The 18,179-nt window shown below is 41.3% G+C and overlaps 1 protein-coding gene across 6 annotated transcripts in view; it reads right to left on the bottom strand.

Annotated features, from left to right (window-relative positions):
• fndc3ba (fibronectin type III domain containing 3Ba) overlaps positions 1 to 18,179 on the bottom strand; it is a 101,234-nt gene that overhangs the window by 7,970 nt on the left and 75,085 nt on the right. For 5 of the 6 annotated variants that reach the window (XM_027008532.3, XM_081700492.1, XM_027008531.3 and 2 more), the window contains 11 exons: positions 16,606 to 16,744; positions 15,714 to 15,785; positions 14,745 to 14,863; positions 14,294 to 14,399; positions 13,068 to 13,240; positions 12,138 to 12,251; positions 11,640 to 11,789; positions 5,733 to 6,013; positions 2,704 to 2,922; positions 351 to 517; positions 102 to 229 (listed from right to left, as the gene is read on the bottom strand). In XM_027008532.3, coding sequence (XP_026864333.2) covers positions 102 to 229; positions 351 to 517; positions 2,704 to 2,922; positions 5,733 to 6,013; positions 11,640 to 11,789; positions 12,138 to 12,251; positions 13,068 to 13,240; positions 14,294 to 14,399; positions 14,745 to 14,863; positions 15,714 to 15,785; positions 16,606 to 16,744 — 1,668 coding nt within the window. The remainder of the gene's footprint in view (positions 1 to 101; positions 230 to 350; positions 518 to 2,703; positions 2,923 to 5,732; positions 6,014 to 11,639; positions 11,790 to 12,137; positions 12,252 to 13,067; positions 13,241 to 14,293; positions 14,400 to 14,744; positions 14,864 to 15,713; positions 15,786 to 16,605; positions 16,745 to 18,179) is intronic. The other variant, XM_081700494.1, reaches the window with a different exon arrangement.

Here is an 18,179-nt window from a genome sequence, read left to right as displayed (position 1 = left end):
CATTTTACACACCATGTCTCTCAGAACAAAACCAACATGCTCAGACACTGACCAAAGAGATTTAGAACATTTAGAATACCATGAAAATAGTGGTAGCTCACCTGTTTGTATTCAGACTCCCTCCCGATCAGCACCTGTAGCACATAACTCATGGGGTCTCCTCTCATTGGTGGAGCACTTTCCCAGGTGACCTCACACATGTTGCCCTCCAGCTGTACCACACGGGGAGCTGTATAGGGAGAGACACTCATTGCAGAGACCGTACACGCTTAAACACACACTCATTTGCCATTTGAAGGCATTTTGACCCTTAAGGTCTTTCTGAGTGTGTGATTGAGAGCAGAACGTACCTTTGAGTGCAGGGGGAACAGACTTGGTAGTGGTGAAGGTGTGTGTGTCGGAGAAAGTGCCCTCCCCAGCGTCACTCACTGCCTGGATGCGGAAGGTGTAGTTGCTGGACTCCACCAGCCTCTGGACCTTATATGTGTGGCTTGGGCCTCTGTAGATTGTGATAAACCTTAAAGGAAAAACTACACATTAAAATAGAGCACTGACTATACATGTGCCATGTCCAAGGAAACCTTAGAAATCTGTCTCATCGGAACAAGTTCATACCCCATGTGGAACATTTTTATACTCCATAATGTGGAATATAAATCGGATAGATTAACACAAAGCAAAGATTGCTAATTTTTATCTTTAATTTTGGTGGCTGCCACAGCAAACTAGTGTCATGTAAAAATCAATATTATTCTCTGTGATAAAATTAATTGTAGATTTATTGGCAATGCAAGCAGCATATACTGGGTAGCATATTGCAAAGCAGACCAGCACATTAAGACAAATGTCCCTCACTTCACCCATTCTGAATGAATAGATAGCAGTTACACGTGCACACATGCTCATAGGGCAAAGCCTGCAGAGGTCAGGAGAGGTGACAGAACAGGCACAGATGCTAATTTGCCAGATCCTGATGGAAATGGATATAGAAATAATGAGAGTTAGGCCAATGGAGCTGTGCCAAAATACCTGCTTTCATTATTAATCAAAATTGTGCTTTTTGCCTGCATGAAATCCAGCAATTTAGAGTTTATTATCTTCTAACGCATGACTCAGTCTGCCCTACTGACCCCTGCAGACACTGCAGGGTAAAGAGCCCTTAATAGCCTCAGGTTGCCCTGAGCCAACCCAGCTCCAGAGCAGACATACAATTCTGCAGGTGTAAAGAGGTCATAGGACTACTACCTGCACAGAACAAAGGCATCACACATGTGAACAGAGGCATTAAGAGGCAGACTGGCTGGATCCTGGTGGAAGCTACACAATACGCTAAGAGACATGACACTTATAAACTGAGCATTGCAACCACAAATTTATGCTCTTAACCAGCACCTGCAAATATACATATAAATTACACCCTTCAAAAGCCACTTTTACTGTCAAGTACTGCCACACAGTGAAATAACCTGATTCATTCATTTCTGGGCTGCAATTATATGTTTTATTAATACAAATGACTTCCCTCACCCATCCATATAGCACTGTAGCTGTAGAGCACATTATCTACATATCCACATCTCTGTCTCTTGGTTTCATAGTTGTTTCATGGTTACTATGGCGATGTCACCAATAATGGGACTCTGGGTATAATTGCACCTTATTTATTTCTGAGGCTTGCTAGCTTGTGTTCATCCCATAATTAACTGTGATTAAGTACTTGAGTCACAAAAATATCTAAAAACATGATGTTTACCAAACACCTATGCTTTCCAAATGACAGAGTAATCAGCCAAAAAGCATTAACAAATAGTTATTGTTCTAAAATTACAAAAAGTGATTTTAATGGCAAGAATTTAAAAATAAACTATTTCTTTTAAAGCGGTTGTTTATAGACACATTTGAAGCTCACACTTTCCCCATGTTCTTCTGACTTCCATTTATGGTACACAGTACTGTACACAGAACATCACTCAGGCACTCAAGTATATATGAAAACGGCAAAATCACAGACATTTAGCATTGCAACTATATGTTAAAGTTAATCTAAGAAAGGTTCATCTTCAAAATCAATAATGCAATGAAAAAAAAAGAAGCAATATACACAATTCTAGCTGGGTCCTTCTGACATTCCCTCATCATCAAAAATGTTAGCAGTAATGAAGCATTTCTTCAAAAAGGCCCAAACTGTTGTTTGAAGTTGTGCTAACCTGTCCTTAACCTTTGGAACAGGCTAATTGGAATGACAAGAGAATTAAGGTAGTTCTAACACAGAAAGGCTTTCTGGCAGGCTGGCAGTCAGGGTGCTAATTATCCTCACATTAGAAGCCCATCTGTCAGGTCCCATTCCTACTTGCCAAAGGTGCCAACATGCTAATGTTGCCAAGAAAAACAACTAGCAGTTTCAATTAACTAAAGGCATGTGGCATGCTCATGGCAACGTAGGTCTGACATGGTGCCCTCACTACAACAGAAGTGATTCCTGCTCAGCTGGTGAAACCTACAAGGTCTCAGAGGACACACACACGCACACACGCACACACAAACACACCTCCCTGCACTCACACAGGTCTTTCACAGTAAGACTAGCAATATCGCATCCGATCTCCACTCTCCAACAGCAGCGTTTTCTCCAGCACTCCCCACAGACCTCTCTGTGTACTGGGAGCCGGACAGAGATCCTGTAGCTCAGGCAGGAGCCCTCACCTGCTGTTCTTGTCCTCCATTTGTAGGTTGAACATCACCTCCTCACCCAGGAGCTGCCTGGCACCGGTGCTGCTGTCCGCCCACTTCAGCTTGAGGCTCTGGGGCCCTGCAGCACTGCACTCCAGGCGGGGGGGTGTGGGGGGTAGGGGCTTGGTGCGGGCCAGCAGTGGAGGGCTCAATGGGCCAACCCCCACTCCATTCACTGCCTGGATCTGCACACTAACACACGGCACACAGGACCTGCTCACCATTTTGTATACCATGGCGTTGAAATGTTGCCTGTATCGGGATTATTTCTAAACTGTGCAACTGCTGAAAAAGACAGATGATAGCAGTCAGACTAGATGATTTTGTGGTAGACATGCATTTCAGATACATGGTTGATTTTCGAAGAAAAAGGCTCGTTGAGAATACACACAGCTGTCTAGTTCAGCTATGCAACTGCACACATGTGCAACCATACATATTATGCAGTTCCTACACTTTGAACAATGAGAGGTAGACTTGCACACGCAGAAATATACAATGGAGATAAATACCATGGGCTATTTCAGAATATTGCACAGCTTTAACACTGGTTCAACCAGTCAGCTATAAAGAGCATAATATAGGACAAAAAGGGGATTTGATTGTGTAAGCAAAAGCATTGAGGAACACTACCTTCTAGCAGCCAGACAGAAATGACAAATTAGGTACTTTGTGAGCAAATGTGTACAATTATTTTCCCATAGGATATGTAAAACAGCCTCAACAGGCTAACTGAGGTGAATTAAACCTCAGGGCATTCACACATTTGACACTTCATGCTAATTAAACCATTATTCATTCCTCACTCAGCATGTGTTATAGTCGCTTTTGTCAGTATTCCATGACTGGTTCATTTGTCCATAGCTTTTACCACATTCATAAATAGTCATTTTTATTTTATATAAATGTCATTGTAAGTGAATGAAGTGACTGGTGGTTGTGCGTTTGTGTGTGGCATCAGGGAGTGACCAGCTTTACATCAATAACATGAGTTACATTAACATTAAAGTTTCGTTGGCATTTGCCCTACAGGAAGGAAAAGGGAAGCGGAAAAACCCCACAGTCCGTTGGGGCCTCTCACTCTGATCCAGAGCAGTCATAAGAACTAACTTACTATAGGTTAGTAGAGCACAGTATTTATATTTAATAATCATTTAATACTATTTATTATTTATAGATGCAGTGAATATTCTTTTTTTAAAACGTATGTATGTATTGTTGCTGGGCTCAAAAGTAGAATGAGGTCCAAGATGTGGAGAGAAGAAAATAGGACATCGTTTTGGGGAAAACAAATGTTTCCTTCTCTGTTACTGGTCTAAGAAAAATGTTTTGGGAGTATAAAATGACACTACATGGTATTTACCTTCAGTCATTAAAGAGTTTTGAGATAAGAAATTAAATAATGGATCAAAATGATCAAAATATCAGCAAAACTTACAGATTGGTACAGGTGAAAAGGAGTCTGTGCACAAACAAAGACTGTCACAGGTAGGAATGGATAGAAAAATGCATCTAATAAAATTATTTTAATAGATGTAATTAAAAGAACAACAGGTATGAAGTCGATAACATTGAATTATGATGGCAACAAATTCACTTCTTTGATGTGATGCATTAAAACAGAGAAGCAATGCAGTGAAGCACTTAGTGGATTATTGGCAAAAGCGAAACGAGCTCTTTGTTCCTCCATAATTCTCCATCTTCATGAACTTTTTTCTTTACTGAGAAAAGACCATCATCCCAGGAGAAGCTCAGCAAAACAGTGTGATAATTAAATAGCCAAACAGCACAACTAAAGCAGACCTAACTAGTGGGAAAGACGTGCCTGCATCAGTGATCTCATGAACAACTAGCAAACAAACAAGTAAAAAGAATGAGGAGCAACAGCTAAAGCAATCTTTAAGAAGCACAACTCAAACATTGGAAAAAATGGGGCCAAAATAAAAATAATCAGTATTTCGCTGAGGTTTGTGGACCATTCCAATTGCATGGTTTCCTGGCTGACATTTAGCTGAAAACAACACACACTAACCTTTTGCAAGACTGAAAGGGCTTAATGACAGCAGACAATCAAATCAATCTAAAAGCCATCAAACCATCTATGTTAGTTTGCCTAACACAGGCCTTGGCTACATCCGTCTCACTGACCCTCTCAATGGCCTTGATTGATCTGTGCTTGGAGAATTGATTGATCTGTGCTTGCTTTTATGATTACAAGAGACAGTATACCTCTTGCAGATAGGCAACCCACAAAGGGGAACCTTTCTGACCCTGTGAGAGGGTAAGAAATAATTCTGTTGAATTGTGTCTGAGAGTTGATCAGAGGAGTGGCAGGAGCACAGATAAGAGGTGCTGGGAGATGGACCGGGGCAGGAGGGGGAGGTGTCTACCCCACCACCAGCTGACATACCAGTGCGATATGGTATATAGCAAAAGTGCTGCTGTATCCCAGCACAGTGCCACAGGGCCGGTGCTGTTAACTGTGGGGCTCAGCACTTGCTGTCTGCAGCCGCACAGGGAAGCATGCTGTGGGAGACACCGGTCAACTGGGGGAAAGAAGCTCGAAGCATGAGATGTTCATGCATGTTTGTGTACTTCCTTAAACAGTAAATGTTATAAATTGTGAACATGTTTTTGATTTTTTTTTTTTTTTATATAGTTTCATCTACTGTAATGAACTCTATTCTACAGTGTACATTTGTCATTGATCCTAGTGTAGCCTGAATGTAGCCTAACTTCAGCGATCTTTATGGGGGTCTGCATGTATGATACCAAATATGACACAGAGGGGATCCACAACTACTCTGTATAGACTCTCTACTTTATATGCCCCTGATTACATGCATTTCCATACTACCATGCAGGGACAAAATGCGTCAAGAGGGGTGAGTGAAAAGGTGTGTGGGTTGGAAATCAGTGATGACACCATGCCTACAGCGTATAGAGTACACTGCTAATCCTGCTGGGTAATTGTGTGTAGAACTGTGCAATTGTCACTGTACCTGTATTCACTGTCAGGCAGTAGGTGCTGCAGCATGTGGCAGGTGCAGGCCTCTAGCTGGATGAGCTGCTCGCCCAGTATGATGGTGTAGAAGCTGATCTCTGCACCGTTGTTGCAGGGCTCCTCCCACTTCAGGGCAAGGCAGGTGGATGGACAGTACATGCTGCTGGCTGTGGGGTCGTGGTCCAGCACGCACAGCCCCATGACCACATCTGGCACAGCGGCTGGAGTGTGACAGCTCACCTGCTCACTGTGGAGCCCTGGTCCAGCCTGGTTCACTGCCTGCAGAGGTTGGAGTGATGGGGAAAAAGAGAGACAGAGAGAGAGAGAGAGAGAGAGAGAGAGAGAGAGAGAGAGAGAGAGAGAGAGACACACACACACACACACACACACACACACACACACACACACACACACACACACACACACACACACACACACACACACACACACACACAAACAAACAAACAAAGAACGAGACAGAGAGATAAACACATGAGCACTTCTGGATTTCCAGACCAGCAACATATTCAGGCCTTTTATAGACAGAAATTAAAGTGCTACATGAAACTGTACCTTTAGTACAAATAAACACAGAAGCAAAATCTATTTTATAAATTTAAAACATTTAGAATCACTGTAAAAAATGTGTGCATGCTTGAATAGTGGTCACTATAGTTCAGTTACAGTAATACAAATACATCACTCTGACACCAGCATCTGATAATAGGAGCTGAGACTTCTATGCACGTACCTTCACCAACCACATATGGGGAAAATTCTGGATAATTAAATTGGTCATTTTCTGGACTTTGGAATAGTACTCATAGGACCCACTTGGTATATATAGACTGTGCCAAAGAGCAAAATGGTCCTAATTAGACAGAACACACAGATTTAGGTTACCCAATGCTTTAATAAAACCTGCTTTCATGGTGTATATTGCTTTAAACCCACACTCTAACAGCTGTGAAGTTCATAGCAAGACTTAATAATTTAGTGTTATCTGAACACTGCCAACCAGAACCCTGTTGCATGGAGGTTCTAGGTGTCTCCTGTATCTCTGGTTTTGTATGTGAAATGTGGGTGCGCTCAGTAAAGCAAAGTGCAGTTCCACATCCAAGAAACGGAGAGCAAACAGCTTAATGAAGGTGAGTTCATCCTCAAATGCTGATACCTTTGCCACCCTTCCTGATTTTTTTTTTATTCTTAAAAAAAAAAAAAAAAAAGTCCTCCATAACTCTCTCTCTGCAGTTTTGGAGAAGTTTAATTTCCTCAGTACATTAAATACAGCACATGGGATAGATAAGAACAGGCTTAGTATAATATACAAAGTGAATGTGATCAATCTATCCCTTGTATATAAAGGTTCCACATATTATAGCACATATACATTTTTAAAAATATTTACATCCAAAAAAGGTTTCCATACTTTATAAAAAGGAATCTGTCCTCTCATGCCAAAGGCAAGTCAAGAAATCCAAAGGGACGAGCTCTAATATTAATCTGTGCAACCCCGCAACTGACAGAAGCTTATTGAAATTGAGTGGAGTATATTTTTCCTGGAAGAGAAAGTTAAGATGTTATAGAGCTTTCTCCTATGCACATCAACAATATACTTCCTAGTGAAATCCAGGACAAGAAAAATTGAATCAAACTTCAGTTTCACACTCAAAACTATTTCATGCAAAATAGCTCTCCAATATCTTTGTAATTTGGAGCATAACCAGTGACTATGGATGGGACTTCCTGTGTCTGTTTTACACTAAGGACACAATGTGGGCCCCCCCCCCCCCAGCTAGGGGGAATAATTAATTAATTAATTCTGTGAATAATTAATTCAATAATCAGGTTTTTTTTTTTAATAAAGTTTTGTACTTGAAATTTAGCAACTTAAAAGGTATTTATTTGATTGATTAAAGGTCATTAAAATAACATCAAATAAATCATCCAGAGATTAAAGTCCTTTAGGAGGCCCAATGTTTAAATCCCACATCTAAAATGCTCAGCAAGAAGTCAGGATTATGTGCAATTGGACTGAAAACCAAAATTAATATGGCTCTGTATACGATCCATCAGACTATTCTCCATGCTATTTATTTTTTTTTTTTTTAATGATACTGGATTATTGCAGTACCCCTTAGCAGCCTGTAGAGAACCTTATAAAATCACATTTCTAAGAGGGCATTCTGACTGAGTTGCTTCAATATCTATCCATACAGAGGAGCCATCATTTCATATATAGTCACCTATATACTATAAATAGGCACTTAACTGATATTTCTAAATACCTAGAAGGTCTAGATCTTTCACATAATTGTAACACAGGCATCTTAATAAGGGGCCTTTGTTTATTCACAATAAAATAGCTAAACAAGTTGTCCAATTGTCTAACTGTGAAATAATATAATGGCCCATAAAGGCAACCATTTCATTTGGGTAAAGCAGATATCTTCAGAAATATCTTTAGAAGTGAAATTTGACCTAATTAAATTATAGGAGGTGGGATTCCATCAAAGCGTTTGGCCAAGATCTTGGATAGGATTTAAGTCTACCTTTAGAAGTGAGATTTACATTTACATTTACAGCATTTAGTTGATGCTTTTATCCAAACCGACTTACAATTATGACTGAGTACAATTTGAGCAATTGAGGGTTAAGGGCCTTGCTTAGGGGCCCCAACAGTGGCAACTAGGCAGCAGTAGGGCTTAAACTGGCAACCTTCTGATTACTAGACCGAGAATGGTCTATAATCAGGATATTTCCTTTTCTTTAAAATAGTGATGTTGGTGTTCTTAAGAAAACTGGGAGAATAGTTATATATATGTAACAAAGGCACCATTAAGAGGTTTTGAAACTCTTTATAAAACTCACTCACTGCTAAATCCATCAGGGCCCAAGGCCTTTGCTATTTGGTCTTATGTGCTCCTCTACTTTGAGTGCAGAGAAGAGGAGCTTCATCAAGAAGAAGCTTTTGTTGATATAGTTGAAAGGTCAAGCTTAGAAATGGAAGCTCCCATTAAACTGTTTGTGGCATTATTTACTTCTGTATTTTAAAGGTTTCAATAAGAAATTCTAAAGACACTATTAAAATTTGAGGATCAGAAGAGTGAGATCCTGTCCAATTGATCACACTTAGGAGATCATTTAAGATCTTACTCTCTTCCTTGTTAAATAACCCAGGTATTTGGTGGACTTGTCCCCAAGTTCAAATGATCTTTGATTGCAAATCCCAATTTTACACCATCTTTTTTGCGTTAATAAAGAGTCCAATGAAGGCCTATACTTTCTTTTAATCTAATTCATGCAGGATTTTTAATATATTGTTTTTGGCTGTTTGAATTGAATTCCTAAAAAGACCTGCTGTTCTGCAATTCTGTACCTCTTAATGGCAATGTAGGATATTACAAGTCCCCTGATATAACCCTTGGAAGTTTCACAGAGTAGGAATGGATTACTAGCCATGGAGAAATTGCGTGAAGAAACTACTTAAATTTGAGGCAAAGAATGTTTTAAAATTGTAATCTTTAAGAATAAAAGAGCTGAATCTTCAATGTTTGAATTGTTTTGAACAATTTAAAAACATTTCAAGATATATAGTAGCATAATCAGAAATAATATTTAAAAAAAATTTTTAGGAATTGAAAAGCCGATTTTTGTGTAACAGAGAAGTATGAGTGAAGTGTCCTCCAGACATCTATGTATCCTTATTCTTTGTAAAAACAAATCACAAAAAGTGGTTGGTTTTACAAAGACCAGTGATTTGTTTCGATAGTGATGTCTGGGACAAATTGCAGAGATCTATCAATCATTGGATTTGAGAGACATTTAAAATCCCTACATATAATGATATTTTCCACTACCAACTTCATTAAATTAGAAAGTACATCTATAAGGAATTTGACTGGATGACTTGGTGGGTGGTAAACATGTAATACTGAAAATATCAAATTCCTCCATTTGCAAGTTTCTGCCTTCATAAGCCTAAACTGTCCATATTTGTCTTTAAAACTTTTGTACAATTTAAATGCTTAGCCTTTCTTAAAATTGCCACCTTCCTCTTTTTGTAGTGAAGAATGAGCAGTAAACTTGTTCAAAACTAGTTGTGTGACTATCAAATTTTTTTTGTTTGTTTGTTTTTTGTTTTTTAATTGGCAAATGACCTAGCACCCACTATAACAGTTTTTGAATCTGGATACACTGTAATTTTGACTCTCTCTATGACTGTGACAGTCTTGACAACACAGTCCAAAGGGTCTTCCCCATGAAGTAAAACATGGATTAGACAAACTCTCAACTTTCCGATTTCTGTCTCATCACCATCAAAATAAGCAAAACAACAGATATACAACAAGGCACTTCTGGTCTTTTAAATTGAAAAGACACCTTTTTATGTCACGCTTTCCTACTGCTCCATCTTACGTTGCATCACATTGACAAAATGATTAAAAATAAAGGACAAGTATAAACAAAGCTAATAGTCACTGGTCACACACAACAGCAATCTGTGCCAGTTAGCTGAGAAGGCAACGGAACAACAACTATGTAAAACGTGATGCAACAGTATATGCTTATAATGCCCTTAACAGGGTGGGGAACAGCTTAGTGCGCCCATTGTAGATGTGGTTCAATATGTCCAGGTAGAGCAATACGTACTGGGTGCCAGTGTCCTTAAGAAGCTGCTTAAACCTCATCAAAGCCTTCACACCTCTGTAGGACAACCAGTCCTGGAAGAACACAATCCTGGAGCCTTTGTAATTTAGTGTCTGCTTGTCCATCTGCCTGTTGCATCTTGAAGCATCAAACACCTTTCCTCTGCACAGTTATGAAATCTGATGATAATGGGCTGGTGGCAGTTTCAAACTTGGCTTCTGAATTTGTGTGCAGTGTGCCGTTTTGATTTCAATATGGCCACTCTTGAATTCCACTTCAGGAAGGTGAGGTATCCAGGCTTCAAAACACAGTGTTGGTTGGCTGCCTTCTGAGCCCTTGGCGAGACAGAGGATTCACACATTCTTCCTCTTGCCCATGTTATTGAGGTCATCGATGTGTTAAGACATACTGTGCACGTTCAAGCATCTCCAGACATGAAAGATCTTGGTCCCAAGTCATCTCTGTCGATGTCTGATGCCAGTTGATGAGCCATTTGCAGTGTCAGACTTGCAGAATTCTTATATTTTCAGAAATGTCTCATCCATGCTCAAAAATGCATTCAAAAATATCAGCGCAGTGGTGCAGAGCTCAACCAAGTCCACAGTACTCTACGCTGCCATGCTGGATCCTCTAGTGCACTGACCTTTAAAATCTGTGCCACATTAACTTAGCCTGCAAGGTTGTTAATTACCACAGACATTCCTCTTGGATCTCCTCAAGCAGCTGACATGCAACAGCATGAGTTCAATAAGGCCACCCTTTCCCTAACAAATTTTCAAAAAGGAAAAAGACCATAAAGCATTTTGGATAAAGAACTTGCAAGTCCAACTGAAAGAGGGTGACTCAGCAAATTCAGGGAGAGGGTCAGAGTGAGACAGCCTGTATATTGCTTTTCAAAATCTCTTTGAATGCTCATGACAAAGTTCCCTATTTATGGTGATCGGGTTGTTTTGCAATTGAGTGCAGTGCCAGTGCTGTGTCTTGCATGTCTGACATTTATTCAATTTGGGCTGTGAAGATAATTGTAGGGAGTGGTCTGAATGCAGCTTATCTTACTGCAGGGCCACACGTGCTCAAATGGTTTTGAGACTGAGTGCATTTATACTCTACTTAAATATGCTAGTAGTGCATGCTGTGGTGTTAGGTGATGTTGTCCTCAAGAGCATTCTGTTGGCCATAGGACTATTTAGTAGTGTATGTAGCAGCAGCAGCTGTAGCAGTAGTGTGTGGTTTAATTTTGGGCTGGGTGGTCTACCTGTAGCCTGCAGCAGTAGTGTGTGGCAGGTGTCAGGTTGGAGACCTCGCACTGTGTGTCCAAGCCGCAGTAGATCACTTCCATGGGCTCCTGGTCCTTGGCCCACTCCAGCCGGAACTCCGAGATATCTGCGCCTGAGCTCTCTAGATTCTGAAGAGCCAGACACACACCAGACTCTCATTAGTATTGCCCTCTTCTGCTTCGTGGACAACAAATTGGCAGACCACATCTCACCGCTTCTTCTTCTATTCTTCTTCTATTATTGCTACAAAACTTTAAGGTGCCTTTGTGAGTATGTATAATAAATGGGCCTACAACATTGATAATTAATGATGGCTCATTAATCTATACAATGTAATTACAATAACAGTTTAGTGTCAATTAATTCAAAACGATATGGCTTTAAACCTATTACAAAGTTATAATAAAATTCTATTCAGGATACCCTAGAATAAGTGTTTGAATGCTTCTCCCAGATTCTTGCGTGTGTGTACTCACCTCCCAGCTGACCAGCACACACGTATTGGAAGTCAGTGTAAGGGAGGGCACCCCACACTGGCCAGGAGGGCCTGCTGCAGTTGTAACCTCAGTGGGTTCAGAGTAGGCGCCGTACTGTGAAGGAGAAACACGAGGGTGGTAACCATATGACTGCACAGTGATATATCTATGTGAAGGTGTGTATGATGGCATACCCATGTAAAGGTGACATGAGAAAGGAAGGTTGTGTTCTGGTGTCACTTCAACCAAAAAACCCATGTGTAGGTCTGTGATGTTCATGTCTGAGCCATGAACAACCTCTCCTGAATACCTGCTCTGACGGCAGCCATATGCACATGTATTTCATACAAACCCGTGGAGACACACACCAACAATTTTCCAGGCAGTCTGTGGAAACCAATCTTTACAGAGATGAAATAATAATCATCTTAGAAGCTACACTGATATGACCTAAACAAATTTAAAATCAGAGCATGTTTGCAAAGTCTCTGTTTCAGGGTTTAGGAGATGAAGGCTTCTCTCTCGAGACTCCCTCATCTGGGATCTCTGGGCTGACAAATAAAAATGGTAAACAAATGAGGAAATTAGAATCGCTCACTGGCCTGTCTCACTGCACATAGAAGCCTGTGTTTAGGCATATTCCCCATAGGCATATTAACCCATTAGCATAAAAAACTGGAAAGATGGAACCACAGCACACGGCTGAGACCTTGAACCCAGCACCAAGATTTATTTAATCCAGGAGCAGGACCTTAATTCAGAAGCTGTCAAATGTTCATAGTTTACTGAAGGTGGAGAAAAAAGGCTCCTGCTTTCTATTATATCATTTAATGCAGTACATTTGAAGTTCTGGTCATCCAGCACTACTGCTGCAAGGTGTGTCTGAGTCAAGGCATAGGTGCCTCGCACTTGTACTGCTGCCTCACTCACCCCTGCATCGTTGGCTGCACACAGACGGAAGCTGTAGGTGGCGCCAGGGAGCAGAGTGCTGACTGTGCACTCCAGGTCAGGACCACGGTAGACCTCGGCAGGCTCTGCCTCCCCCTCGCGCATCTCTATGCTGTACTCTGTCAGTCCACACGAACCTTCAGATGGAGGGCAGTCTAGGAGGAAGAGAGGGAGCACGTAAGAGGGAGGAAGAGAGAGTGAGAAAGAGCCACTGACAGCAATGAGAGCCATTAGCCAAAGACCATCTTAACATTATAGTTCTGACGCATCTCTGACTCCAGTTAAGGATACAGCAATAATGTCTAAAACATAGCATGGATACTCAGATCCTTGAGGACCCTTTAAAACCTTATTGTGCGACATGCTGCTTCATTAAGAAGTAAAGAATGCCACAAGGGAAACTCTTGCTGCTGACTTCGCCCCTCAGTGAAGGAACGAGCTTCCTTCTGAACTGCTCCATCTCGGACATGCCACAGTCTTAAAACTCTTCACAGGATCTATGAGTTTTTCACAGAAATGCACTGTGCTTATGTAGCTATAGGCACTTTTGGCACTCATAGAATATGTAAGATAATTTGTACCAATTTGTTTACTTGCTAAGAAGCTCTTTTCTACATGCAAATGATGCTAGCTTGCTATTATTATTGTAATGTTGCACTTTGAAATGTGTGATCTAACTTGTACGTCCAGTTAATCAAGCTAGCATCAGACTCTTGACTTTTAGGTTATTAATGTTTACCATGTACTTTTTATTACTTTTTACTGTTACATTTAGATGTTTTGCTGGCTAAATAGCTGGCTAAAAATATCTGTCAAATGCCAAATATTTTCCCTCCCTGCTGAGCTCTAGAGTAACTGGACAAGTTTGTGTCACCTGCGTTTACCTGACGCTTTTATCCAAAGCGACTTACAATTATGACTGAGTACGACTTGAGCAATTGAGGGTTAAGGGCCTTGCTGAGGAGCCCAACAGTGGCAACTTGGCAGTGGTGGGGCTTGAATCAGCAACCTTCCGAGTTGAAGTCAAGTACCTTAACCACTGCCAACAGTGGTAGCTCACCTCTTACGACATGCTTTCTTCCTGCTGATACAAGGACAGTTATAACCAAAACCCTCACACTGCAGAATCCTCACAGGCCATGGTGAGGGAGTGAGTGTGTGTGTGGGTATGGGTGTGTGTCGAGCACTGATAGGAAGAGGAACCTCACCCCACTGTAACTGCACTTCCTTGTGTTTGGCTTTGCCCACAATTCTGGGAGGCTGGCAGGGGCCAGGGGCCACACTCAGAGTGCGCACCAGGACGCTGTCTGAACACTACAAATGCACGCACACACGCGCACGCACATGCACGCACACGCACACTATTAGTCCAGTTCTGAGGAGGAAAAGGCTAAATGTGATGACAAAAGGGATAACGATTTTTAATTTAGAAAATTTCAGTCCTTGCAGAGCTTATGTTTCAGAAGTAACCAATACTGTAAGGGATCTTCTGAATACACTTGTATACCATTCAGGTATGGTGTATGTTTGTTTAGTGTGTGTGGTGTGGTTTAGGTGTGTTACCATGTGGTTGGAACTTGTGTGATGCTGTGCAGGTTTCTAGCATGTACCTGGCTGTGAACATAATGCATAATGTTGTGCAGGTGTGGGTGTGTGTACCTGGCTGTGTCCCCCTGTGCTAATGCAGCAGAGGCGGAGTCTATACAAAGTGCCTGGCTTCAAGCGTTCACACACACACTGGGTGGCGGGTCCACTGTATGCGATGTCCCACTGATTAGCTGCTCAACAAACACCACACACACACACACACACACACACACACACACACACACACACACACAATGGCGATCAAAATATGTGTGATTTAACACTCTTGCTGTCAACCACCAACCCCAACATTCCTGTGTCTGCATATGTAATGTCCAACATGCAGAGAGAGAGAGAGAGAGAGCTCAAACCACAAGCTTTAATGACTGGCTGATGATGCTGCTCTAACAGAAATGCAGGCACAGAGAGAACAAGGCTCAATCAGCCTCTCCATCTGATCAGTGCATGCTGAAGATGGACTGCTTCTGCAGTAGATATGAGAGACTGTTATCTGGACTCCCATGCGGGAGGTGCCCGATAGGGTAAATTACACCTGGGACAGCTGAATTTCCACAGGGAGGAGTAGAGGAGACTGATTCAGTGTGAAGATACTGAGGGAAAAATAACTATTAAATCAAGTGTGTGATTTTGCTGTCTGAGTCTGAGGAGTCACTGTGACATAGCGGTTTCTGAGTACGAGGAGTCAAGAGGAGATTGAGATTCTGAGTCTGAGCATGTAGTTCTTTGGGTCTATGGATAATGAGACAAGTATGACGTTGCTGTCTAATTCTGAGGTGTCTCAGTGTGAACTTGCTGTATGATTCTGAGGAAACTCTTTGTGACATTACTGTTGGTCTGTTTGCTGAAATATCTTGCTCCTAGAGTAGCCGTGCTATGCTAAGATCCTCTGTGAATGTGCGGGGAGTTTCATAAACACAGACAATAAGCACTGAATAGAAAGCCAAATCCAATTAAACCAGAACAATAAAGAACCCCACCCACCCACTAACCCACCCACTCACCCACAAGCCCTCATCATACCATCAACATTTCCATCTGAAATCTCTAAGAGGTATGTTAAGCTTTCTGATCCTCCATTGTCTTCTGGGGGTTCTGAAATGAAACAATATGGATGGTACAGTGTAAAAAAAGAGACTGGCATATGCACATACAGACAGAGACAGACACAAATGCATGTACAGACAAACGATTATTGTCTCCAGGGTCTTTGATTTGTTCATCTTTGACCCTTTTCTGTAGCCACTATGCAAGTGATCTGCTGCATCTCAGTGGGAGACTGACAGAGAATTAAAATTTAACACAGGTTAATTCTGGAAAAATCAACACCATGTTAAAGAAAAAAATAGCTTAACTTTTTCCATCTGTTCATGCCTATGAACATTTTCTGGAACTCATGACTACAGTAATTTAAATTTAGTGAGCATCGACCAGTGGAGATCTTTTAATTTAATGCAACACTACCTCAACCCAAAACCTTGCTAAACTGGCATACTGAATGCCTTCTTTTGGACAAGCTCATCCATTTCTTGCATGAGAGTATGTAATTTACATTTATGGAATTTAGCTGACGCTTTTATCAGTTATAATTGTAAATTATGCAACTCGAGCAATTGAGGGTTAAGGGTTTTGCCAAGAGGCCAAACAGTGGCTATTTTTTTTTAAGTTTTAAGTTACAGTGGGCAGTGGGTCATTGCAGTGGTAGCTTAGTGCTTAAGGCACTTGACTTGTAATCAGAAGGTTGCTGGCGCTGCTCGGCAGTGGTGGGGCTTGAACCAGCAACCTTCTGATCATTTGATTCATATCATCACTAATTTGACAATATATTCACAATATTCAATATTGTCCATCACTCAGCTATGCTCTCAGCGATGCCACTGAACACTCCAGCTGAGCATGGGCTGACACCACGTACCCCACTTGATGGTGAAGCCGTAGGGGCTGACCGGGTCCTGCACGCAGGGGCTGGAGGGTGGGCCCGGCTTGTCAGGACTGGTGGTACACACCAGCACCTCACTGGGACTGCTCCGCCCCTCCGTATTGGAGGCCATAAGCTACAGAAGATGACATGGTCCAAATGTGGGGAAACAAAGAAGAAGAGAGAGAGAAAGGAGACATGTGCAAGTTCAGAGGGGAGATGATACACAATGCCACAGATCAACTGATTAAGTTCCAGTTATACCACAGACAAAAAAGTGAAAAAAGCTGAAAGTTGTTCTGTGAAGGATCAGTTTGTAAAGCCTCTGAATGGCAATCATTGCCATATGAAAAGGAGCTTGAGTGCAGCTTGAGTGACATAATTCATTAAATAATTCTGTACCAACTTTGCTTTGGTTCAGCTCACTCAACAAATACAGTAAGGGGGGGGGGGTGTTACGTGTCACAACCTTCAGGAAGGCGTTCAGTTGCAGGAAGAGCTGCGCGGGGGCCTGTTTGCTGTTCAAAAGGTGAGCACACTGGGGGGAAATGATGGGGGAAATGATGACTCACTAACAGAGTGGCCTTTGGTTCATTTCAAGTGAAATTTGCAGATGCATAAACCTAGATTTACCCTGACACTCACATGGCATGGTGACAGATACACAACTGTGATACACTCACCTATCAGTGTAAACAAAAACATTGCGTTCAACCTGTAAATCCCGAGGTGTGCCTCAGCACGCTGCCTGCCTTTTGACTCACTAGCATCCAGCACTACGCAGAGAAACACCAGGACATTATCATTCTGTAATGAAAGTTTCATTACTACTTCCTCCAATACAGCCCAACAAGTGGTCAATTTGAAAACAATTCAATGTTTAATTAATGATCCAGTATAAACCAGCAAGTTCTCCACCTCACATCCATCACTACATTTAAAGGCAACAAACTCCGTTTCAGCTTGGGCCACAGAGAGAAGGTACAGTTTCTCAGGGAAAAAATGACCTATGTCTAAATTATTGACCCAAGTTTTTAACATTAAGTATCTGCACAGTTCAGTGTTTAATGTCTCAGTATTATCTCTATTAATACCCATCTACTATCACCCTTCTATATTGTCGTTTAGCGTTTAGTTACTTTTAGGTGCATCTTTAGCCCATAACCATGGAAATCTATTTCTTTTTCATTGTACAGATTTTCCAATACACAAAGTGAAAACTGATGTGTAACCAAAAGTCAAATAATTTTAATCCAGTGTTTACACACAATTCAAATGTACTAATAAAATTAGCTGTGTTCATGTCATTATTTTCGGTGTATGGATATTCATAAAGACTCTACCTCTAACCTGCAGCCTGACCACTGCACTGAGGTCTCGTCTTAGGCTATGTCCAGATTCCCAGGCCAAACCTGATTTCTGGCATATGTACATTGTATCCAGTCTGGACATCAAAAAACAAACAAACAAAAAAACCCCCACAAAATCTGATTTTAGAAAATTGGATCAAACCACATTTGAAGATGGTGTGATCCAGTCAGATTTTGTGTCTCAGTCTGGATGTTCTCGCC

This window comes from Electrophorus electricus, chromosome 17 (genome assembly GCF_041902795.1).
Source record: "Electrophorus electricus isolate QZ-2024a chromosome 17, ASM4190279v1, whole genome shotgun sequence".
In the NCBI taxonomy this organism is placed as follows: Eukaryota; Metazoa; Chordata; class Actinopteri; order Gymnotiformes; family Gymnotidae; genus Electrophorus; species Electrophorus electricus.
The sequence above is the reverse complement of the archived record's forward strand: the minus strand, read 5'-3'. Positions and strand labels throughout refer to the sequence as shown.